The sequence below is a fragment of the Bombus pascuorum genome, chromosome 8 (assembly GCF_905332965.1).
Source record: "Bombus pascuorum chromosome 8, iyBomPasc1.1, whole genome shotgun sequence".
In the NCBI taxonomy this organism is placed as follows: Eukaryota; Metazoa; Arthropoda; class Insecta; order Hymenoptera; family Apidae; genus Bombus; species Bombus pascuorum.
Window position 1 is genome coordinate 13,168,325 of NC_083495.1, and position 23,611 is coordinate 13,191,935.

The 23,611-nt window shown below is 25.4% G+C and overlaps 6 protein-coding genes and 1 long non-coding RNA gene across 11 annotated transcripts; 3 read left to right on the forward strand and 4 right to left on the reverse strand.

Annotated features, from left to right (window-relative positions):
• Positions 1 to 666: 666 nt before the first annotated feature.
• Positions 667 to 2,938, reverse strand: LOC132909617 (ADP-ribosylation factor-like protein 13B). Of its 2 annotated transcripts, XM_060964542.1 has the most exons (8): positions 2,655 to 2,938; positions 2,513 to 2,583; positions 2,215 to 2,348; positions 1,974 to 2,089; positions 1,632 to 1,808; positions 1,383 to 1,557; positions 1,271 to 1,304; positions 667 to 1,204 (listed from the first exon to the last, which is right to left on the reverse strand). In XM_060964542.1, the coding sequence occupies exons 1-8, from the start codon at positions 2,711 to 2,713 to the stop codon at positions 903 to 905; spliced, it is 1,068 nt and encodes a 355-aa protein (XP_060820525.1). In that variant the 5' UTR covers positions 2,714 to 2,938; the 3' UTR covers positions 667 to 902. The 2 variants fall into 2 exon arrangements, with proteins under 2 accessions (XP_060820525.1, XP_060820526.1); XM_060964543.1 differs by lacking the exon at positions 2,655 to 2,938 and having other exon boundaries at positions 2,217 to 2,348.
• Positions 2,939 to 3,171: 233 nt separating this feature from the next.
• Positions 3,172 to 4,899, forward strand: LOC132909621 (uncharacterized). Its single transcript, XM_060964548.1, has 6 exons — positions 3,172 to 3,638; positions 3,726 to 3,979; positions 4,058 to 4,139; positions 4,221 to 4,357; positions 4,433 to 4,644; positions 4,711 to 4,899. The coding sequence occupies exons 1-6, from the start codon at positions 3,551 to 3,553 to the stop codon at positions 4,799 to 4,801; spliced, it is 864 nt and encodes a 287-aa protein (XP_060820531.1). The 5' UTR covers positions 3,172 to 3,550; the 3' UTR covers positions 4,802 to 4,899.
• Positions 4,827 to 6,565, reverse strand: LOC132909618 (pre-mRNA-splicing factor 18). Of its 2 annotated transcripts, none has more exons than XM_060964545.1 (4): positions 6,274 to 6,565; positions 5,913 to 6,207; positions 5,398 to 5,826; positions 4,827 to 5,326 (listed from the first exon to the last, which is right to left on the reverse strand). In XM_060964545.1, the coding sequence occupies exons 1-4, from the start codon at positions 6,279 to 6,281 to the stop codon at positions 5,090 to 5,092; spliced, it is 969 nt and encodes a 322-aa protein (XP_060820528.1). In that variant the 5' UTR covers positions 6,282 to 6,565; the 3' UTR covers positions 4,827 to 5,089. The 2 variants fall into 2 exon arrangements, with proteins under 2 accessions (XP_060820528.1, XP_060820527.1); XM_060964544.1 differs by having other exon boundaries at positions 5,913 to 6,194; positions 6,274 to 6,561.
• A 23-nt stretch (positions 6,566 to 6,588) lies between these two features.
• On the forward strand, positions 6,589 to 15,741 carry LOC132909606 (kinetochore-associated protein 1). 2 transcript variants are annotated; one of them, XM_060964521.1, is made up of 33 exons: positions 6,595 to 6,800; positions 7,082 to 7,323; positions 7,415 to 7,519; positions 7,590 to 7,723; positions 7,837 to 7,984; positions 8,085 to 8,281; positions 8,359 to 8,828; positions 8,908 to 9,090; positions 9,156 to 9,577; positions 9,647 to 9,815; positions 9,878 to 9,973; positions 10,062 to 10,253; positions 10,333 to 10,463; positions 10,534 to 10,639; positions 10,729 to 10,969; positions 11,058 to 11,202; positions 11,278 to 11,429; positions 11,499 to 11,738; positions 11,819 to 11,865; positions 11,932 to 12,227; positions 12,290 to 12,447; positions 12,568 to 12,768; positions 12,837 to 12,952; positions 13,102 to 13,211; positions 13,278 to 13,399; positions 13,512 to 13,781; positions 13,868 to 13,959; positions 14,064 to 14,425; positions 14,503 to 14,688; positions 14,776 to 15,007; positions 15,081 to 15,383; positions 15,464 to 15,547; positions 15,635 to 15,741. In XM_060964521.1, exons 1-33 carry the CDS (start codon positions 6,663 to 6,665, stop codon positions 15,680 to 15,682), a joined length of 6,138 nt encoding a protein of 2,045 aa, XP_060820504.1. In that variant the 5' UTR covers positions 6,595 to 6,662; the 3' UTR covers positions 15,683 to 15,741. The 2 variants fall into 2 exon arrangements, with proteins under 2 accessions (XP_060820505.1, XP_060820504.1); XM_060964522.1 differs by lacking the exons at positions 14,503 to 14,688; positions 14,776 to 15,007; positions 15,081 to 15,383; positions 15,464 to 15,547; positions 15,635 to 15,741 and having other exon boundaries at positions 6,589 to 6,800; positions 13,868 to 13,972; positions 14,064 to 14,187.
• On the reverse strand, positions 15,738 to 17,037 carry LOC132909622 (mitochondrial transcription rescue factor 1). The gene is made up of 4 exons (XM_060964550.1): positions 16,720 to 17,037; positions 16,444 to 16,607; positions 16,163 to 16,235; positions 15,738 to 16,073 (listed from the first exon to the last, which is right to left on the reverse strand). The coding sequence occupies exons 1-4, from the start codon at positions 16,912 to 16,914 to the stop codon at positions 15,882 to 15,884; spliced, it is 624 nt and encodes a 207-aa protein (XP_060820533.1). The 5' UTR covers positions 16,915 to 17,037; the 3' UTR covers positions 15,738 to 15,881.
• Positions 17,038 to 17,516: 479 nt separating this feature from the next.
• LOC132909623 (ras-related C3 botulinum toxin substrate 1) lies at positions 17,517 to 23,567 on the reverse strand. 2 transcript variants are annotated; one of them, XM_060964551.1, is made up of 4 exons: positions 23,412 to 23,567; positions 22,327 to 22,447; positions 21,508 to 21,844; positions 17,517 to 21,412 (listed from the first exon to the last, which is right to left on the reverse strand). In XM_060964551.1, exons 2-4 carry the CDS (start codon positions 22,440 to 22,442, stop codon positions 21,278 to 21,280), a joined length of 588 nt encoding a protein of 195 aa, XP_060820534.1. In that variant the 5' UTR covers positions 22,443 to 22,447; positions 23,412 to 23,567; the 3' UTR covers positions 17,517 to 21,277. The 2 variants fall into 2 exon arrangements, with proteins under 2 accessions (XP_060820534.1, XP_060820535.1); XM_060964552.1 differs by lacking the exon at positions 23,412 to 23,567 and adding an exon at positions 23,229 to 23,405.
• LOC132909628 (uncharacterized) lies at positions 21,279 to 21,993 on the forward strand. The gene is made up of 2 exons (XR_009658572.1): positions 21,279 to 21,374; positions 21,609 to 21,993. It is a non-coding gene; the product is annotated as an uncharacterized LOC132909628 (long non-coding RNA).
• Positions 23,568 to 23,611: the final 44 nt, after the last annotated feature.

The following is a 23,611-nucleotide window of genomic DNA, read 5'->3' on the forward strand; positions in this document are numbered from 1 at the left end:
TCATAATAAAAGTATGTAATTTTTAAATACTGATTAATGCAATTTACAATATTTAACGTCGCTTTTGATGGTTTGACCACTATGTTTTCATTGGTATGTCTATGTACATGTAATGTAATTTGTATAAAATATTTTCCTTAAAGGAATATTCTTTATGTTATATAAGATACATTGTTCCTTACTGTTACAATTTTTAGTATAATTTTTCGTTATATTATATTTAACAAAGTAGTTGCTCAACAAGATAATGTTACAGATAAGACAATGTTATGGAACTACTTACGATATTTATTATACTATAAATTGTGATAAGTATGCTTTTGCGATACAATTCTTACGCATTTTTACTGCTATTCTATAATCGAAAGTTTTCTAATGTCTTTATGCTATAGCTTTTATAAGTCTTTCATATATATTGTAATTCGTATACTTGCTGAACTTTCATGTACATGAATTTGTATGCAAATGTACAAAAAGTAATAAAGTTTAAATAAAAAACAGATGGTGTTTAATATCATAAAATAATTAAAATAATGTACTCTATATATATATATATATATATACTTTAAAAATACATTATAAATATTTACATTATAAAATATAATGTAAATATGTCTAATAATATAAATATGAATTAAATGCGTATTATATTAAAGACGATGAAGAAAATATTTATATATATGTATTTCATGACTAGAACAAATGAATGTATACAGACATTATATACATAAACAATAGCTCACATAATAAAAAACATTGCTAATATTTTTTTCATATTATATCAGATAAATATAAAAAATTCGTTGTTAAAATATTTTGCCCGGATATAATTTTAAATACATTGTATCATATTTTTTAATAATGGTCCCGTATCATTACCTGTACAATTAAAAATATTGCTTCTATGTTACTTGCCTAGGAATATTAATTACTGTTATCTTATTTATAAAATGTGAACGCTCTGGAGCTGTATATGGACGATTATTTTTTGATCTAACTGCACGTGAATATGTATCTAGTGTCACTGGATTTAATATCGGTGGAAGTGTCTGAATATTCCATTGAGATTCTACAGTGTTTTGAGTAAATTTAGCAGTTTCTGACATATCCTTAATTTCAATGATAGATTCCTCAGTAGTCAGTGGTGCAGTCTTATTTCTATATGTAAACATTTTCTTTAGCTTTTTTCCATTTGCTACTATACCTGTATAAATATGGTTTATAAATGTACTATAGTATTTACATTATTTTATATTTAAATAGTACATACCATTTTGAGAAACACTTGGTGCTTGAGCATCTTCCTAAAATTATAATATAATAAGTAAAATAGAAGCATAGTCTAACAAACAAACAAACAGAATAATTTTTAATAATATTACCCTTTTTAAAACTAGTTCTTTGATTGGCTTAAAGGGATTGGAATGGACTGATAGTCTTGATGGTGAATCTAATACAACACTTTGTACTTCAATATTTCTTTCACTTTGAGCATTTTGATTTTTAAGCCTAGTATTTAAAGTTGTATAGTTCTTCACTATTATATCCAGCAGCCATCTATACAATTTATTTATATTTAATAAAAATTAAATTTTGTATAATCAACATAAAATAAAAAGCTAACTACATACTTGTATCCATTTTTAATACCTATAGTATTATCTTTTGACTGATCTCCCTTCCAAATACATGAACATATTTCCACTCTTGTGGGACATTTCATAGTATTAGCAGCATGTTCTATGTCTAAGTTTTCAACGAGATCTAATTCATCAATAGCCCCATTTATATCTTGTTTGTTTGCAAGCCTATTATGACATATAATGAAGAATATACATGAAAATCTTACTAAGTTAAATGTATATTACATATATGTATTTTTAGTGTAGTTAAGTGGTGCATATTATATCTACAAATGGCACTCTGTGCATGAACAACAATGTAAGCATAAGCAATACATTTAATTTTCTTACAACAACAATGGCTTTCCTGAAATATATTCATGTGAAATTAATTCACCAAATACAACTTTATTTTCTGTAAGACGGGAAATATCACTAGCATCCACCACGTATATAAGACCATGTATCTAAAAGATGGAAAACGGAAAGACAGGTTTCAAACAATATTATTAAGGATAAAAATAAAAGGATTATCTATATCCTAACTGTAATTGTAGCTAACAAAAGTGTTATACATTCATTAATTACTTACACCATTATAGTATTTTGGCCATAAAGATCTGATTTGAGAGCTTCCACCAACATCATAAATTTTTACAGTATATGATTTATATTTTAAGGATACTACATGGAACCCTATTGTAGGTAAAGTGGTTTTATCTGAATCTAATAAAAAAATATATAAATGATGTACTATTTAACTATTTGGAAAAGTAATAAATTAAGGTAATTAAAATCGCAAATTAAAAAAATATTTGGAAAGTCAGTTATAATTGTCAGCAAAAGTAAGAAAAACAATTTTTTTTACAAAATACACATATGTATGATACCTCCACTAATGCAGTTCAAAATCGAAGTTTTTCCCGCATTATCAAGACCCACAATAAGCAAGATAATACTCCTAAAAATTATATCATTCTTAAATACATATTTTCTCATCAGTATGAGTGTTTTGATATATTAATTCATTACTTTTCGGCACATTTCTTCTTTTGTAACTTTTGCAATACGCTTCGCATACAATTACCCATTATAGTAAATTTATTTAATGTTGTATTTGGAAATCAATTTGTGTCATGTTGTATTATACATTTCTATATTTAAGAAATATGCTTAAATATAATAGGAAAAGAAAGACCATTTAACAATCATTGCACCAATTGCACGTCAAACACACCAATTAACTATAGTTTCGTCAATGTAATAAAATGTAGCTCCATATAATCTAATGTTACATAAAGAGAGCTGTTATAAAACATTTATAATTCGTTTATCTCTTTATTTACATAATATCATCATACAAATATCATCCAATGCAATATTATATAAAAAATCTATTATATAAAAAAGTTATATCAATTGCTATGAAGTTGAACATAAATTTAAGTATGAATTGTATTAAAGATAAATTAAATTTTTAAAATTCTATCAACATTTTCAAAATTATATTTTTATGTGACGCAATAGTTACTTAATGACATTTTATCAGTTTACTTCTTTTCAGTCTCTTTCTATGTTCCATTCATACTTCGTGACTTTTCATATTTTGTCTTTCTAAATTTTCTCTCTAATTACGCGCTTAAAAATATAAAAAAAAAAAATTGTTTGGAAATATATAAGAAAGCAGTTCAATATCAAACAGCCAATAAAACGTATTTAATAAATAATAGGCAGAAAACTCGTGTCATTTAATCTATGATTTATCTTTCATAACATTCGTTAAATGTTAGAATTCCCAGCCAGATTACTTTGAAAACAATACTAATATATTATACCTTGTCACATAAATTAAAATACACGTCACATATTTAATTATAAGTAATACGTACATTATTTTTATTTAAATTAATTATTAAATACTAATAACCATGAATGACCATTTTTTGTCAACTAAGGTGGGTTTCATTGGTGGTGGAAATATGGCCAGTGCTATTGGTGCTGGTTTAATTCGTAAAGGTAATCAAATGTTATAATAATAATGATCACAATGTTAATAGTTAATTATAATTAATTTGGAATATCATCATTAATTTTTTGTTATAGGTATTTTAGATCCAAACAACGTATGGGTTTCTGCTCGTACTTCTAAAACTCTAGACTTTTGGAACGACTTAGGTGCCCATGCTACTTTAAAAAATGGAGAAGTAGTGGATAATTGTGAAATCATATTTTTAGCTATGAAGCCTCAAATGCTTGATGATGCACTTAAGTGTACCAAAGAAACAATGACATTACATCATCACTATAAACTTTTTGTTTCAGTTCTTGTAGGAGTTACATTAGAGACTTTATCTAATGTAAAAATCATTATTATCAACACTACAAAGAAGCTATGTTCATAGAAACAAATTATAAAGTTGATTTCATATTTCCAGAAACTTAAATCTATTGTTAGTCGTCCTAGAATAATTAGATGTATGCCTAACACTCCAATGATGGTTGGAGAAGGAATAACAGGTAAAGAAAACTTTGGCATTGTGTATATAATTAATAAGAGTGTAATCTTCTTATATTTTCATATTTCGATGATATATCTAGTATATTGTTCTGTGAATGCAACGGATCAAGATGAAATGATGGTAGAAGAATTATTGTCATATATTGGTGTAACTGAACATGTTCCTCAGTCTCTTATGAATGCTATAGGTGCTCTTTCAGGATCTAGTCCTGCTTATGTAAATATGTCCACTATTGTATATGTATTTACCTATTTTTTAAAAACAAACATTAAGCTTAAACAAAATTTCCAGGCATATCTTGTTATAGAAGCATTAGCAGATGGTGCTGTAAAAATGGGCGTTCCAAGACCTATGGCAACAAAATTTGCAGCTCAAGTATTGGTTGGAGCTGGCAAAATGGTGTTAGAAACAGGCAAACATCCTGGTCAGTTAAAAGATGAAGTATGTTCTCCAGGAGGTACAACTATTGCAGGCATTCATGCTATGGAATGTGGGCAAGTCAGGTAAACTATGCATGAAATTATTATGTATATTAATATAATGTATAACATTACCAATTATATTTATAGAGCTTCTATGATGAATGCAATTGAAGCTGCAGTAAAGAGGGCAAATGAACTAACGTCCTTAACGTCCATAACACAATCAAGTTCAACATAAAGAAATGTATAAAATATCAATATCATGTGATGATAGAATTACGTTATTCCATTAATACTTTTTAAAAATATAATATTTTTATTTTTACGAATTTCAAATATTTCTAAGATGTTTATTATTTGAAGGTGCAAAGAAAAAGAAATTAAAAATAATGCAAGGAAATATTCAGATATAGATGAATCGATTTGTTGTTAAATACAACTTTAGTTCCTTTAGCTATAGTATAGTGTATAAGTATTTTGGTATTCTATAACGTATAATTATTTATATATATTATGTATAAAAATATTAGGTTTTTGAATATTCTACACAACGAGACGGATCTGTAGGATAATACTCCTGACACTTGGTCATTAGCCTTTTTAATGCTTGAATATATTTTCTTTGAGTTTCATCGTTCATTACATGTGCAACGTTCTTTGAGAAAATCTTTTCTCTTCCGGTACGTGCATGAATACCGACCATAGTTACTCCAATAGGCCATGGAGAATTTCCAATTGCCATTTGTAGGTATGCATCACTTGCCTATAATAAATTATTTGTGATAAATGTGTTATATTAAAATTATTTAATTTATTATTAGTTGACATAATTACCAGTATGTAATTACGTTCAAGTAAATGTTTTACAATATCGGTTAAACTATCCGTAATATCCTCTGGCAGAGATCTATTTTTTAATTTTCTAAGAAGAGGTTTTAAGTATTCTCTTGTTTGGGCATAAGTGGCACTAGCCATCTTTCCTCTAGTACTCATTTTTTCAGCAGTACTTCTACTATTTAATTGATTGCCCCACATTTGTACTAAGAATTGTATAAATTGTGTAATAACATTTAAATCAAAATCCCTGTCACCCTTGTTTAATTTTATAGACATCTTTTGTAAATCTTCATAGGTAACTCCTTCATCTGGTACATGTACATCTCCTTTTCCATCACGATCTTGAGGTTTAGAAGAAGCTAGTATTTCATTTAGATATGCTTGATCTACTTGTTCCATAGCTTCTTGAAAATCATTTCTAAAACCCTTTAATACAAAATAAATTATACATATAAGAGATATGTAAATTTTATTGAAATATTTTATTGATTTCAAGTATTTTTGATACTTACCTTATTCACTTCAGGTTCAAGAATTTCACATTTTCTTAATCGTTTAAATGCTTCTATCTCTGATTCTCCAAATAGTAATATAGGTTCACTTCTTTCACGTAACCTTCTAATCACTTCATGTCTAGGTAATGTTAAATGCTCAGAGCTACCATCAGTTACAGAGTCTTCTTGTTGTTGAGTCGTATTAATTTTATCATCTTCATCATTATTTTCTTGTACTTCCTTCACTTCTTGATCCTTTGCTATTAGTTCACCTCTTCTAAAATATTTCCGGTTATTTTGCTGCAATATTAACCTAGTTTGGTAAACGAAATAAAATAAAAGTTTCCAAAAAAACTGTATATTGTTTGTAAAAATTTACCAAGACATTGCTTTCCTCCAACTGTTTTCTTTTCTTCATTATTTCTGCTTTTAAAATATCCATTTTTGAACAATTTAAAGACAAAACAATGATTTATTCTCGAAATTATCTACCTATATACAAATTGCGTAATATTTAGAAATTAATTTTTTATTATTATAAATTAATATTTATACTATTCTAAAGTTTACGTGTTTGATAGTTTTTATTCTTCCACAAAAAATTTTTTAAGTTTATATACTAGATTCCAATAAATTTTTTCATTCACCTACAGATGTCATCTGACATTAATTCTGCGCACAATACAATATATGTATGTGTGATCATGTGGTATACATATGTAGTGATCCTGCGCAGCTGTAACGCATTCATAAACATTCGCGGGTAAAATGGCGCTATGGAATAAAGTGGTTTCAGGATTTGATAGAGAAGAAGAAACTGTAAATTTTGGGGTAAGAACGGTAGCAGAAAATAATGGTTCATTATATGAAACTTCTACTCTTGCAACAATACAATCGACTGGAAAGGTATTTAATATCAACTTTATTTTAATTATAAAAAATTTCAATAAATTTAAATTTAACGGTTGCAACTACTTTTATAAACGTTTTCAAATAATTGTAAATGTTTTTTTATTATTCTTTATTTATTATTTATTAATTTAATAATCTTAATTTATTAGTTAATATGACATAAAGAATTTTTTAACATATTTGTAATTTATTATTTTTGATAAAAAGCATAAATTTGAATAGTATTTGAGTTAGGTAGATAAATTAAATAAAATGCTTTTCTTTATGTTTATAAGTTACCAAGAGAACCAAATATCTTAGCATCTGTGCAATATTCAAGAGTTTGTATAGCAATTGATAAGTCAATTACCATATTCGAGAATGAAACGTGTGAAAAAATACTATTAAGTGTCAGTTTTGAATTATTAATTACATGTTATTGTATTTCTCATAATGGTATATTTTTATTTGTTGCTTTATCAAATGGAACGTTATATTGTCTTCATTTATTAAATAAAGGACAAGTAATCTTTACAAAGTAAGTCTAAATATATATATATATAAATAATATTATATAGCTACATTTTGAAATTATGTCGTTTATAAAATTATTCACTTTTCACATATAGAAATATAACAAAACCTGAAAATAAAATAATAGCAATGTTTTTACAAAACAAATCTGATGAATATATTGATACATATCTTGCCACAAAAAATGGAACTATTTATAGGTAAATATATAACTAATTATGAAATTTTATTATTATGAAATTTATATTATAATTCAGTTTCATATTTCAGAGTATTACAATTTAATTCTAAACTTATTCAGTTGGCTCTTATGAATGAAATTAGTATTAATGATGCACTAAAAGAAATAACAAAAGAAATTAAATGTGAACAGTTATTTAAAGGATTTTCCTCTGATGAGGTAAGTTATGTTTCTACTTCAATGCTTAAATGTGTAAAAATATATTTTAACTATAAAAATATATTTAACTTGGTCTGTATCTTTTATGATTTTTAATGTTATGAATTATGTAGGTAGTATATGCTACTGCAAGTATGACAACTAGAGAAGTATCAATAGCTATGTTATGTTCAAATATGTTATTTATGTGGCCCAGTGAACAGCATATTAATTTTAATACATTTCATTATAATTATATTAAAGTCAAATTTTTAAAAAACTACATGTAAGTATTTATAACATTTTAATAAAGTGGATCATTTCATTACTTTATTTATGTATTTATAAGAGTTTCTAACGAAATATACTGATTTTGATCATTTTAGTGCAATGCTATGTTTACGTACAGATTATACTTTAAGTATAATATGCCCTCAAACTCTACTTGGTACACAAGTATATTCTAAGCCTATATCAGATTTTGCAATTATTGAAAATAATGATAATGGTATATGCCAAGTACTTGTATTAACATCTGATAATGATTGTACTACGTATATGTTACATGTGCTTTCTTATCCAGGTATAAAAAAGTAATTTTATATGTATAATTTGTGTGTATAACTTTTTGTTTGTAATTAAATTCTTTGTTCAATTCAGATTTCCAAGAAAAGTTTAAAATAAATGTACCACCTATAACATATCTTATTGAAATTATGGATCCTTATGATGAAATAATTTTATATTTGGAAGGAATTAATAATTTTACCAATAATGAATATATAGATACAGTTAGAGTAAAAGCTGTATCAGAAAGTCTTCCTGAATATCAGTTACAACGTTTAGTGAGAAAAAAACAATTTGATGCAGCTGAAGCTTTTGCATATAAATTTAATTTATCTACAGATCCCATTTATTGTGCAAAAGCTGCATTGCTCCTATCACAACTTGGACCTTGGGCAAAAAATACTTCTAGTCCTTTTCAATTAGACATGCTTTTTAATATATTTGATAAAATAAAAGATGTGCAATATGTGGTAGAATGTTGTAGCAAAGCACTTATACCTGAATATAAACAAATGAGGAAAATTAATTTGTATGCACGTTCAAGAATAATAGAAAGTAGTGCTGTAAGCATCTTTTAAGTGGTAATATTTGCATTAATTTTTCTGTGTTTCATGTTAAGTATATTTATGCTATTGATTTTAGGAAGATAATAAATATTTAAATCTTCTTTCTTCGATTAATGATATATTACATAAGTTAGAAACTTTTCATATGATTTGGGGCTATCAAAGAAATGTAGAATGTTATGATGAAGATATTATGAATGAATGGATTAAATTTTCACGGGCAAATTTGATGGAAGAATACAAAACACATTTGAGTTTGGTAAAGTATGGTAAATAATTAAAATAAACTAGCACAAATAAACTGATTAAATTTTTTTATTATAGGGAGAAATGGAAGCAGCTACTTTGATTTGGACAAGACATCTTCCAGATATAATAAAACATGTATCCATAGAAATTGTAAAAGATATATTTGCAATTCTTCCGGAGAAGATATCCTTAGTTGCCCTTTGGATATGGTTATCACACTTTATTCCCAGTTTATTGTCATTTGTTCCTAATGCAATGTGTGAAATTATGCTCTGGGGTATTAAAAAAGTAAAATCATTTGAACAGTTTTATTGTTCAGAATGGCCCCAGATTGGAATTGATTTTATAGAAAAGTTTATAAAATTATTAAAATTTGAAGAAAATCATCATTCGTTATATTTTCAGCAAGATTGTTTGAACAAAGATTCCAATTTAAAACAATTGGTTTTTTTAATGCAAGCTATGTCTGATATTCAAAAATTGAAAGTTGATTATAGGTAATGTTATAATTTTTTAAACTTAAATAATTTAAAAAAGATAAGTTTATCAAAATATAAAAATTGTAGATTAGCAATATCTCTCAATTCGTATATTGGAGATCCTATGGAAGTCTCATATATATTACTGGATAAAATACATATAAATATAATCCAAGAATTTATAAATACATTTCTAAAACAATACATGTTGAATAATTCTCTGCAAAATGATTATGTACTTTCTTCGTATATACAGGTATGTTTAGATTAAAATTGATTAGATTTTATTAAATATTGATGAAAATTATACCTGTATAGAAAACTTTAAGGAATTCTAAAAGTTGGTGGTCAGGTGAAGAAGCTCCATGGGAAAAAAAAGCTATTCTTATTATTGATTTAATTCAAGATATAGAGGTATGTATAGAGATATGTATAATTAAAGATATTTATATGTTAAGTGGAAATATAATATAGTTTTGCACATACTTATTTATAATTACAGACTAAATTACAACAAACATTAGAGGTACTGAAAAAAGCTACAGTTCCATGGTCTTCAACTATTGTAACTTTAACAGAAACAAGCTATAATTTTGATCATATTTTAATATCCCAAATCAGAATGGAACATAATTGTGTTCCAATTAAACTTATCTTAAAGAAATATGGATATGAACGCATTGGTATAAATAATGTCAGTAAGCTCCACTAATTATTTATAAAAAAAATTTTCCAATTTAAATGGGTTAAATGGTTATTCTAATATTTTTCAGAAATTAATACACTGTATAATAAAAGAAAATCATGAAAGCATGATATCAGATATTGAACAAATAACTAAAAATGATTTATTATCAAGGAAAAAAGCATTTTCATACTGTGTAAATTACTACCTAGCTAGGGGGTAAGATATTTCAAACATAGAACATAAAATAATTCTTCAAAATCAACTAGTAACAAAAATGAACTTACAGGAATTTTGAAAATGTAACCAAGACATTAAGTTCCTTAGAAAATGACGTTTTAGTATATTGTTGTGTACAAATCGTTAATTACGTTAGAGCTAGTTTAACGCTAAAGGTACATTGAAATACTATAATTTTTATTAAAAAGATACTTTATATTTCTTAAATGCAGGCATACTATTTAACTTTATATTTATTATACAGGTCATGCCAGAGTCTCTTGTACATCACATTGAGATGTTGGGTTGGGTAAAATTACAGTTAAAAAAGTTTTCAAAAACGTGTAAAATCCAATCACATCATTGCACTAACGTTATTGATAGTATAAATGAAATAAAGTCAATGTATTTTTTAAAGAAAGATTTTCAAATTAATGTTACACTTGAAGAGTATCAAGATAAGAAGAAGCAAATATTACAAAACTATGTTAGAGGATTGTGCGATAGTATGAAATAATCTTTCTCTATATTTTATACTTTTTACAGTTACAACGATTAAGTATTTATAATTACAATTTTTTAATAATATTTCAGTGAACATAGAAAAAGATGAAAACTTATTTATCTCTTATAAAAAAGTTATGAAGGTTGCTGACTTACTTAAATTACAAAGAATTGATGCAATATCTACATTATTAGAGCAGACAAAAAATATAAACATATTAAATTATTTTATTAGGTAAATAAATTTTATTTATATGAAAAATACAAACATATAATATTAAATTTTGTTGAAGTAATTATTCCTATTTAGATACAAAGAAGGACAATTAAATATAATGACACATGAATGTCAATATATACATAAAATATGTTTATTTATTATGCAAGATATTACAAGAGATGCAGATGTTGCAGTTACAGTACAAAGCTTAAGTTCTGCTGCATTATGTGTATGTTTAGATGGTATGTATATTATTTAAATATTAATAATTTTAATGTATATTTTAATATCTTTGATTTTGATTTATTTAGATGAATTACAATCTATGTTACTATTGTATACATGGGCAAATTTATATCAAATGTGCTCTAATAAAAATCTTAGATATGATTCGAATTCAGTGGATATAAAGCATGAAGAATTATCAAGATCACAATGGAAGTTGTATACGATATATAAAGATTTAGCTATCGCAACAGATGAATTTTTACTACCACTATTTAAAAATGCAATCTCTATACAGAGAAATTATATGGCTAAATTAAAACATGGTAAAATAAAATTCATTAACGATCCTAATTTTATGTACGAATATATATAATGGAAACTTTGTACTTTATTTATGATATAGATATAAAACACGTATCAAGTGATGCAACTGATGAATATTATGATCAGGTAATTAATGTTAATATATTTTCTGGAGAGATATTAATGTATAAAATAAATAATATAATTTTTTAGCCAAATGCAGAAGAACCTTTAAAGAACTTGCTCAATAAAATAAAGAAATTAAGAGTGGAACATAATGATTACTGCTTATTGCAGATTATTAAAACATTATATTTCGACTTTTGCATTATACAAAATATAAGTGATATTTTATTAATAGAAATTAAATCAGTATATTTTCATCTTTCAATGATATTATTAAAAAAAATAATATGTAGTCGATCATTTGATCTTCAGCTTAGTTTATCTTGCTTGTTTATGTTGTCTGATTCAGAAGCATGTAAATGGATATCTTCTGCTTGTAAATCGTAAGTACTTTAATATAAATGTATAAGAGATACAATAATAATATAAAAGTATCTTTTTTCAGATTTCAACCAGATTACGCTCGCCATTCAAGAATAACAATACTTGGATATGAATATTTTCATTTGACAGGAAATCAAATATGTCTGCAGACATTTAAAAATAATAAAATATTGCATTATTGGACGCAAAAGTTGTCTAAATATTTAATCTCATATAAAGGTCCAAATCAGTTCATTACTTTAATTCACTTTTTACCGTATTTGATTTTCCTTTTTATGTGAGCATATGTATACACGTGTGTATGAGCTTAAAAAATATACTTATAAAAAATATTTGCAGAACTTTTAACAAGTGATGCTACAATTAAGAGAGAAATATTACAACGTATTATGAACTATAATGATGACATGGTTCCTTTGTTTCAAGAATTTTGCTTTGATTTTGGGTTTGATATTCAAGATTGTTTATTACTTTATTTACAAACAGTAGTAAAAACATGGAACCCAAAATTAGATATAAATAATTACAATGGGAAAAAAGGTAAAAGGCTATAAAGAAATTAAATTTTAATACATTTACTTTTAATATCTTTATGATTGTGGTTTTAGAATTGCATATTAATGAGAATGAAGTAAACGAATTAAGAAAAAAATGCAGTACGATTGCTACTTATATCACAGATAAAGTTGCCTTAAAGAACAGTGTTACAACTGTTTTATCGCAAGTATGAAAGTACTAATGTTACAAATCTAATTGTACTGTATGTCACCATATGCACCAATATTATAATTCTAATATATATATAATATATTATAAATAAATATAATATAATAATATAATCTGATATTCAGAACTGTAAATTCACTGTTTCAGATAAATTTTTATTATTATGAAGTATTTATAATTCTTATGGATCTTATAGAGGACAAAAATATAGAACATAGAAATTACTTTTGTTTCTTACAAAATTATACTCGTACTGGGTAAGAATATGGGTAGACTGTAGTACTACTAGGTATACTATATATGTATGTATGTGTTTTTTATAGTTTAGCTACACAAATAGAATGTGAGGAGTGGATGCATCTCAACCCAGGATATACTTCTTTACCCCCTATTGCAGAATGGCGATTACCTTTTCTGCCTAAAGTTGAATTATGGAAACTTATAAGTAAAATTCTTTCATTGCATATTATGTTCTATGTTTTAATAAATAGTTAAATTGTATAAAATGCTAAAACATACACAATTATTTTAATATTTTATTATTAATTTATTTTTAGCTCCTGAATTAAATTTAAAGACTTACGAGAAATGGTTAGATATTGCTCCTGTTCTTAAATTACAACCTCATATTATATGTACTTTAGCCATAAAAGGAGAAGTAACGTATGCTTGGAAGAATAAACACAAAATGGATAAATGGTCTCTTTGTTCAAAAAATAGTAGTTTGCTAGATGATATAAAAAGATGTATAGAAAGAATGACTGGTCCAGATGCATTGTATTATGGTACAGCAGCATTATATTATGTTGTCAATCATACACCACCAGGTATTTTATATATTACATTATGCCAAAAATCATATCTTACTGAAAAAATGTCTTGATAAATCAAAATAAAATAATCGCATTATTAGGAGCTGATCAAGTAGCAGCAATTGAAGAGTGTTATAAGTATGCTCAGCTATCAGCCCAGAAATCTACAACGTTTGAAGAAGGAATGCTAGAAGTATATTTTTTATGTACTTTATACAAATATGTTTTTTATTTTGCTTTTTATAATTTTATTAATATACTACTTTAATGATCAAATCGTGGTTGCCTCTATTTCAGAAAATAAAATTCAAATATTTACGTTTTACATCGGAACATGTTTTACGTGTACATGGCTTAGACAACAAAAATTATTTGTCATTAATCGGAAACCCGAATAAATTAGTTCGTGAATTATATGCAGATGAAAGTATACCTCAAAGATATCAACGTGTTACAAATCATAGACCTGATATAAATACTGCTGTTAATTCTCTCAGTCAGTTATTCTCTATCAATGTGGTTAAACTACGGATAGAATTATTACAGGAGTGGTTACAACCAGATACTAAATATATAAAATTCAATCAAAGTATAACAGAAACATTTTCGGTAACAACAAATTCCGAATCAACTCTAAATTGTGATGATAATTTATTGAGGTATATCATTATATTTAAAACATTCTCTTTTTACATGTAACATGTAAAATATTTAGATATCGATAATACATTTCCAGAGCATGCTACATTTTAGAACATGGAGACCTCGAATTGTCAATCAATTTTCTTATAAATATAAGTTTTGGTGAAAAAAATGAAGAATATAGTCCTGAAACACGCTATAGATCTCTTCGTGTATTACAAACTATAGTCGATACTGTTAAATTGGAAGATTTAACTAAACGCGATTACCAAACAATCAGGTAATTGTTTTTTAATCTTTTTATATTTTTAATTTAAAAAATTTTATATTTTATCTCAACTAATATTTTTAAATAATTATATTTCAGAAATTATATGAGATCTTTGAAATATATAAGTAAATTAGAATTATTAGGGATAGGTTACAGTATAAATACATTTGAAACATGTCCTAAATATGAACTTGTACAAATTTTATGGAAAACACAAAGTTATTCATCACAAACACTTATTATTATTGCACAGCTTTGCATAGATTTTGAAATATATGAATATTCTCTCTGGGATAAAAATTTAACTAAATTAGCTAAATTATTAATGGTAAATAACACATATTAAACTATTTTTAGAATACATAAAAATAACATTTTATATCTTCCTGTTATATTTACAGATTAATGAATTAAAAAAAATTTTACTACAAATACGAAATATAAGTATTATTGTAAATTCTAATGGATATCTATTGGCATGGGAAGTAATAATTTCAGAACCTTTCAGAAAAATGGATGTAAATCCGACCTCTGAACAAATTGAAAAATGCATTGAAGCTTTACAACTTTTATATTCATGTCCAGTCGTACATGGCTTAAATTTCACTAATATCATAAAATATTGTTTTCAGTGCCAACAAGATCATTTAGCACTTGCACTTTTACCATTTTTAAACGATGATGATACAATATTTGTTTTGGAAGTAAATATCTTATATTTCATTTTATTGAGAATTCAATGCTGTTTATCTTATTAATTTATGTTATTACTATTCTTTTCTAGAAAATTAAATATGCATCTAGTATTACTAAGGTATTAAAAGAATTAAATAACTTATATTCAAATGGGATACTTTGTGTAGCTTATGTAAGTATAGTATAGTATTTTGCTTTAGTTTGATACAAAATTTATATACTTTAAAATATAATTTCAAAGAGTACATTTCTTTTTCAGTGTAATAAAATTATAGAAGGTACACTAGCAAAAATGAACATTCAGTAAAATACAAGAACTGTATTTTATATAGAATTATTTTAATAAATAAATTCTTTGTGAATTTAGTTCTTGTATTATTAAAAATTTATTTGTTCTGTATACATAAAATCTATTACACATAAACCTATTACATACTTATCAATTATGTACATATTAATTATATATAAATGAATTTTATATATATATACTTTTACTATTCATACAATTATTCATTATTGTTCCACTTATCTTTATAATTTTCAACTAATAAAGATTTATTTTGAATTAATTTTACTTTAATACTATCTGCTTCGGGATTTGCAGTAACTGCTTGTAATGTACATCGATCTATTATCAAAAACTTTGGATTTGTAGGACTTTGTTTCTGAATGAGATCTATTTCATCTCCAACATGTACCTATATAGTTAAGATATAAAATGTATTTCTATTTTAATATAATAATATTTTTAGATATTTTAAATGTATTTTATTATCAAAGATCATACCATCATTCCTTTTTTAAAGCATTTTTTTCCATTTATACGTAAGTTACTGTTGTAAAAATCTTTATCCAGTTTACTAAAAAGAAAAAGAAATATTTTTGGAGAAACAGATCAAATAAAGAAATTTTTTATTTTGATTAAGATTATTCATAATAACAAGTAGTTTTATATCAAAACTGTGCATATCAAAATTTTATATATATGTACAATCTGGAATGTTCAACATTTCTTTGTGATACATCATTTATTTAAATAATATTTTAACAACAATGACATTAACTTACTTGCGTGACATTCCAAACCCAGCTTTAGCAATAGCATCCAATCGAAGAGAAGGTACTGTAATTACAATTACCTTTGATTTATCTGTATTTAAATAGTCATCAACATCAATATCAAACTCTTCATCAGATTCTTCATCATCAGATTCTTCATCTTCAATCTTACTCTATGTATATATAAATTAATACTTTAAACTTTGGTTACTATGGTGCTTTATATCTTCAATCATTAAAATTATTAAATATTTAGCAAATATAAGGGTGTTAAAATTATCTTACTTTTTTTGAAATGTTTCCTTTACTCTTGAATCTTACAAATAACATGGAATTCAAATTTTGTTGCGGGTATGAACAATTCAGAAATAAATTACATCGTTTAATATTTAAGTTCGATACACTTTTTAATGCATACGATATTTGCATATTTGTACATGCTGTCCTTCGCATAATATTACAAATTGTCCTATGTAACATTGTTTAAAATTACATATACACTTTAAAGACTAAAGGTTATGTTTGCAGCGATATATGTAATAGACATTAAAAGATTAATTGAACAGGTTTGAGAAGTCATAGTTATTTATGTGTATTTGTTTTTTATATATATTATTATCTTTATATTATATTATTTTTAAAAGCTTGTTAAAAAAATAACCCATTAATTTCCATGATAAAATAAAATGACACTTCCTACCAAAAATGAGTTGTAATACGATATTGCTATAAAACAAAAAGTTTTTATTTAATTATTTAATTTTTGCTTTAGCTTATTCTATCCTTATTTAATATATTTGAAATCAATTTAAATATTTAAAATCCATTAAAGATTTCTAGCTACTTTGTGTAAAAGTTTTTCGCATTTTAAATTCTACTGAAATAATTAAAATAAAAATATGAGTTAGACATACATATACATATAATTCAATTTATTTATATAATTATTCTATTCATTGTATTACATTTGTAAAAGATTCTTTAACTTCTATGATAATTTTTGTTTCAAATGTTTTAATACAATCATGTGATATTTTAAAAAGTTAAGTTATAAAATGAGGATCTTGACTAAAAATTAAGTATTTCTCATTGTGTGTGTACTTTATTTTAAGAAATTCTTTCTGAAATACATATAAATAAAAATAAATGCTTCCCAGTGGTATGTAGAACATGCATTTATATAATTACACTTTGATTATTATTCAATATTCAACTGTAATTTGGATTTTTCATAAGAAAATAGGATAGGTAAAATTAATTTTTCAATTTTTATCTTTGTATTCACTTTTGTACTAACAGCAGAAGAGTTCATTTATGAAAATACAATGACTATCACTATTTTATTAATAAAAATTTAACTGTTATATAATATAATAACATAATTTATGCAATATTATTAAGTGGAATATAAATAAAATATCTGTATTCATATAATGTTCTCTTGTGCTGTTTTATTAGTACAGAAATTAGCAATTTTACAGAAATTTTAAGAAAATAGATAAATGTTGTTTCTAAGTTACTGACGATTAAATTTACTTAATACATGTACATATATTTGTATTCTAATGATTTCTTATCCTCCTTGTTTGGTTTATTCTGCTTTACTTAAATTGACAATATCTTAAATTAGATCAATACTTTCATGTCCTCCACTTTATCATTTCAATTTGATTGTTTCCTTCTTTCAATTAAAAATGTTTATTAATTAGATGTAAATTGAATACAAATTTTAATAAAACGCTTCTCATTTATAAATAAAATCAAATTCATGGTGACTAGAATATTTTTACAGTTCATACATTCATTTTTTTCTATACTTATATGCAATAATACATAATAAAGATTATAAGTGTTACATTAGAAGTAACATTCAACTTTGGTTTGTAGCATCCATTACTGTTACTTTCTTGTTTTTAAAAAACGGAGAAATCAATATCAACTTTTTATTAAATGCACAAGTTGTAAGTAGTGTAATTCATCTTACCAACCTGTATAGATTCATAATTATGCTATTAACGCAAATATTTATCAACTTTGATCCTATTTGCTAAAAAAAATATCATATATACATATTAAAAAACATTTTACTTGCACATTTTATATTAGCTGCCTGAATTTAACTTTTTTTCTCACTTAAGATAAAGCTATGATTAATTATTCTTATTATAGTAAATTGCAAATATATATTAATTTAAATGTAGTATATAAGAAAAATTTCAGGTGTAAGTAGTAAATTTTGGAGTAAAGATTAAAATTTTTATTTACATTGTAATACTGCAAAAAGTTCCTCATATTAATCTTAAAAATTATATATCATTTAAATACTATTTAAAAAATTGTGCTTTGTTTTATCCTTATTTTCAATTAATTTTTGTGTGATAAACTTTATCTTCAATAATAACTGTAAAATAAATGCACTACTTACAATAAATGCAAACTTTACATACAATTATTATATAACACGCTGCTGATATCTGATTATTTACGTACGTTACGTACGTTACGTACGTAATACGTATATGTACGTTATGTACATAACATAAAAAATTTCTAGGCTTAAATCTGTTGTAGAACAGTAGTAATAATAATGTCATCTTCAATTGTGCCTTTTCAAACATTCAAAAAACAATCGTTTTACACAGGAACTACAAATACGTTGTATGTTCTTAACTAAAACATAAATTTATAAAATATTGCAGCAAAAGATACCAAAAATAACTGTGTTATTCAAAATCATAGCACATATAACAAAGTGTAAAAAGCTTACTGCAAACATTTTACGACACACTCTATACTTCAATCACATGATTAATTTATTTGATAATAGATTGTGTACATACTGAAATATGTCAGAAAAAACAAACATAGTTATAGTATTTTTAAAATTTGATTGAAATTTAGAGCATGTTACTACTATGCTACAGTATGTACACTTAGCAAGCATTAATATGCCTCATTCTTAGTTCACCCCCACTTACACTAGGAATATTTTTCTTTTTAAATATGTTGACATATTTTTAATTCATTCGAAATGCACATTGAATAAAAGTTCAAATAAAGTATGATATTCAATATTTCCTTTATAAATTTGAAAGCATATGGCACGCATGTCCTATCTTTCTATATCCTAAGCTTTCTTCCAAATATAAAAAAATAGCAAGTTCATAAGTGATGGAATATTTGTTAATTATCATCACACTATTTTTTTTATTGAGTCCTTTCATAGAGAGCATGTAATATTATCAAAATATGTTTTACTATTATAAAGTATAAATGAACTATGTTACAGTACAAAAAAAATCCACAATAATAAATTAAATATAAGTATGGATGTGTTTTAATTTTATATATAGAAGCAGAAAAACAATAGTTGTTCTATGATGTATTCATTATTGTAAAATCTGTTACTAACCTTTTAAATGCAAAGATTGATCTAAATAAATTTTATAAAAATAATAATGGAAGATTAAAAATGTCATGGTTACTGTTTAAAATAAATTGTGCTATGTTCTCTGTATTATAGGCATACTTTGCACCATATGTTTGTTACTGGTATTACATTTTCTTATGTAATTCAATATATATTTTGATTATTCTTTTCACAATACACTCCGCAGTTTTTATGAAAAATAATTTAGAGCCTTTCATTAATCAGATTGCACCAGTGCAACAATCTGTAAAATTGTATCTGCCACATGCAACAACAGAAATACAATTTCAGACGTAAAAATTTTTAAAGAGTTTTTGTAATAAATTCTCTTTAGAGTATGATTACTCAGTATATAGTCAAAATAAAATAAATATCAATATACACATAATACATTACGACGTGTTTTGTATTATGTAGTTACGAGAAGAATGTTCAAATTCTAGACAATAAAATGTGCCATATAAAGCTATCAGAATTGCAAAAAAACGTACATGAATATTTGTTGGCAGTATTTTATGCATAATGTGTTATTTTTCTGTTATAGTACAAAGAAATATTAAAACCACAATATTTATCAAAAATTTTAAGATAAATACAAAATATTTCTTATGAGATTCTTCAATTCCTTTACACCTTTTTTAATGTTTTCTAATATGAGATTTAAAAAATACATACATATATTGTCTAGAACTGACATAAAAAATGTTTGTGTCATTGATTTGATTTTTTCTTCGTTGCTATGGCACTGTCTGTTTAAATAATTCTATAATGCTATTTTACATTTTATAAAAATTGTTAGTATATTGATTGTTATATCTATCATATGTGTATACTAAATGAATGTTTTTACTATCATAGGTATAAAAATTTAGAAATCTGGCAGCTTTATGACCAAAATTTTAAGATTCAACATTCTAAATTGTTGTTGCAATACATATTAGTCTTGTTTCAACGTGAATTAAATCATTATGTTACAAATTAGAAAATTGTTATTTTATGAAAAAAATAATGGCAAACAATAAGATATAGTACGTTAGTACATGACTAGTGCATTAATGCATGAAATTATTAATGTATGAAACCACTACCTGGGATACATGCAAATTTGGAATTATTTTTATGTATTTAAACATTAAGTACTGGTTAAAAATGATAATAATGTCATACTTTTTTATTTAGTTTCTAGTCTTATGTTAATTTTACAGCTTGTTTTTAAAAAACGCAAGCTGCAAATTGTACTCCATTTATGATGCATTAAACTATAGCTGCCAGAGGAATTTATTAAAATGCATGGTTTGCTACCTTCCTTTTTTCAAAACATTCATATTTTGTCCGTTTGTTTCTGAGAAAATTAATTTCAGTCTGTCAGTTTATACGTGATTTTACCTATATTGAATCTTGATTATTTATTGTTTATAGCATAATGCATCTTCTCTGTCTGCGTTTTTGGGGTTCAGGTCTTAAAACAGCACGTACTGCTTCATCAAACACTTGTTTTAGACCACGTTGTGTGAGTGCAGAACATTCCATATATTTCACTGCACGAATCTATAGATTATGTTTGAAATTATTTACCAGTTAGGAAATTATTGTAATTTATTTTCTTGTGTCTGACTTTGCTGTACAGTTATAAATGTTTATACCTTATTTGCCAATTTTTGTCCTTGTTCACGTTTTATAGCGCTAAGACCTTGTTCAGCTAAGGCAGTAAGTGTCTCACGATCATCTCGTAAATCTATTTTAGTTCCAACAAGTATCATTGGGGCATCTGGGCAGTGATGTTTTATCTCTGGATACCATTTGCTGGTAACATTTTCAAAAGATGAAGGGCTTGTTACTGAGAAACAAATTAGAAAAACATCAGTCTGTGGATATGAAAGTGGACGGAGCCTGTCATAATCTTCTTGACCTGCTGTATCCCAAAGCCCTAGACTAACAGGTATTCCATCCACAACCATAGGTGCTGAATAATTGTCAAACCTATAAAAAATGATAACTTATGTTTAAAAAATTGTAAATTAAATATTAAATGAAATATTTTACAAGTTCTGAAAAGATTTTAGAATTTAAAGAATTATAATGCAGAATAAATTATTTCTTGTAAACAATAAAAAAATATCCAAAATTGTCCTATTAATATTAACTATCTCATTTCACAGCTTCATGAAAAAAGTGGATGACAAAAATTCATATGAATATTAAATTTAAAAGCACAAATATATTTTTTAAATAACTTTTAACACTTTGACTGCCATGCCAGAATCACATGTTTTGCTTAGGAATGCCACAGTATTTTAACACGGTGCACTGTTAGATGCACCAATGACCATCATACTGTCACAGTAGAAACCATGGCTGGTCATATATGACCATCAAAGTGTTAATCACACACAGCTTACATATGTTACTCATATTACATTATAATCAAAAAAAGTTTTAGTATATACAAAGATTATACTTACACTGTAGGAACATATTCTCCTGGAAAACTATCAGTTGTATATGATATTAACATACATGTTTTTCCTACTGTTCCATCCCCTACTACCACACATTTGATTGGTCTGCCTGAACTCATTTTTCCTGTATTGTAGTAATAAATAAATATTATTATTTTCATACGGTACTTTAAGTTAGAAACTATATAAATTATTATACTTCTATATTTATATATTTCACAATAGGAAGCATATATAAAAATTTTGTTTCTAATAACAAAAATTAATAATGGAAATAACATTAAGTGTTTTATTTAACAGTAGTATTATTAAACTATTCAAATAAACCATTACATGGGAAAAGTAATTATCTTTACTTAACACTATATTCATTAATTATGTTCTCATAATTGGTAAAAATTTATAAAACATATTGAAACAAAAAGAAATATTATTCAACATAAATATATTACAAATTAGTATTATTAAAACACGTTCAGTGGCTACAAAAAGTATCTGCATATTGTTGTTCTTATAATTCTTCTTATAGCATTTACTAATCAATTAGGTCCAAGTATATTAACATGTTGATTGCCACAGTGGTCATTAGTGACTCATGTTTTACTAAATTTTTTAAAATGATTAAAATGATAGATTCTTACAAAAATTGTCAACAATGTAAACAATTTAGATCATATTTTGCAAAAATTCAATGTTATGGTATAGAACTATATTCCAATTTGTGCGACATACAAGACAAAATGTGTAAAATGCGCGTGACAGTCAACGTGTTAAACTTCTTATCATTTAATAGTACTTTCATATAATTGTAAAAATTTAATAATATTTAATTTAATACTATGAACATGAAACGTAGAACCTGATAAATAAATGTATCATTGAAAAATAAGGATATATACAAATACTTTTTATAACCACTGTAAGTCTAATTCACAAAAATAAGAAGTATGTATGCACGTTTCGAACTTGAAGGTTAGTCACAAAGGTAAGCAGCTCTTCAATTGAAGGGCTTGCCCTTCAATTTCGGTTTATTTGTTCATTACGCAATTGGTAAACAAGAATAATCGGTATATCGTTTAATCACTCACCAAATATGAACAAACGTTAGAATAGAAATAAAACCACTGTATTAACGCGGTTCCGATTGCAAATATATTGGATGTTCTTCAAAAAATTATAAAACCGGGTACCATGACGGTATTGCGGTTTTTGGGACTAAAACGGACGTAGCCTTCGCTTGGTGACAGATGTTCGACAATCCTCTTCCTTCCCCTTCTACCCGAAATAA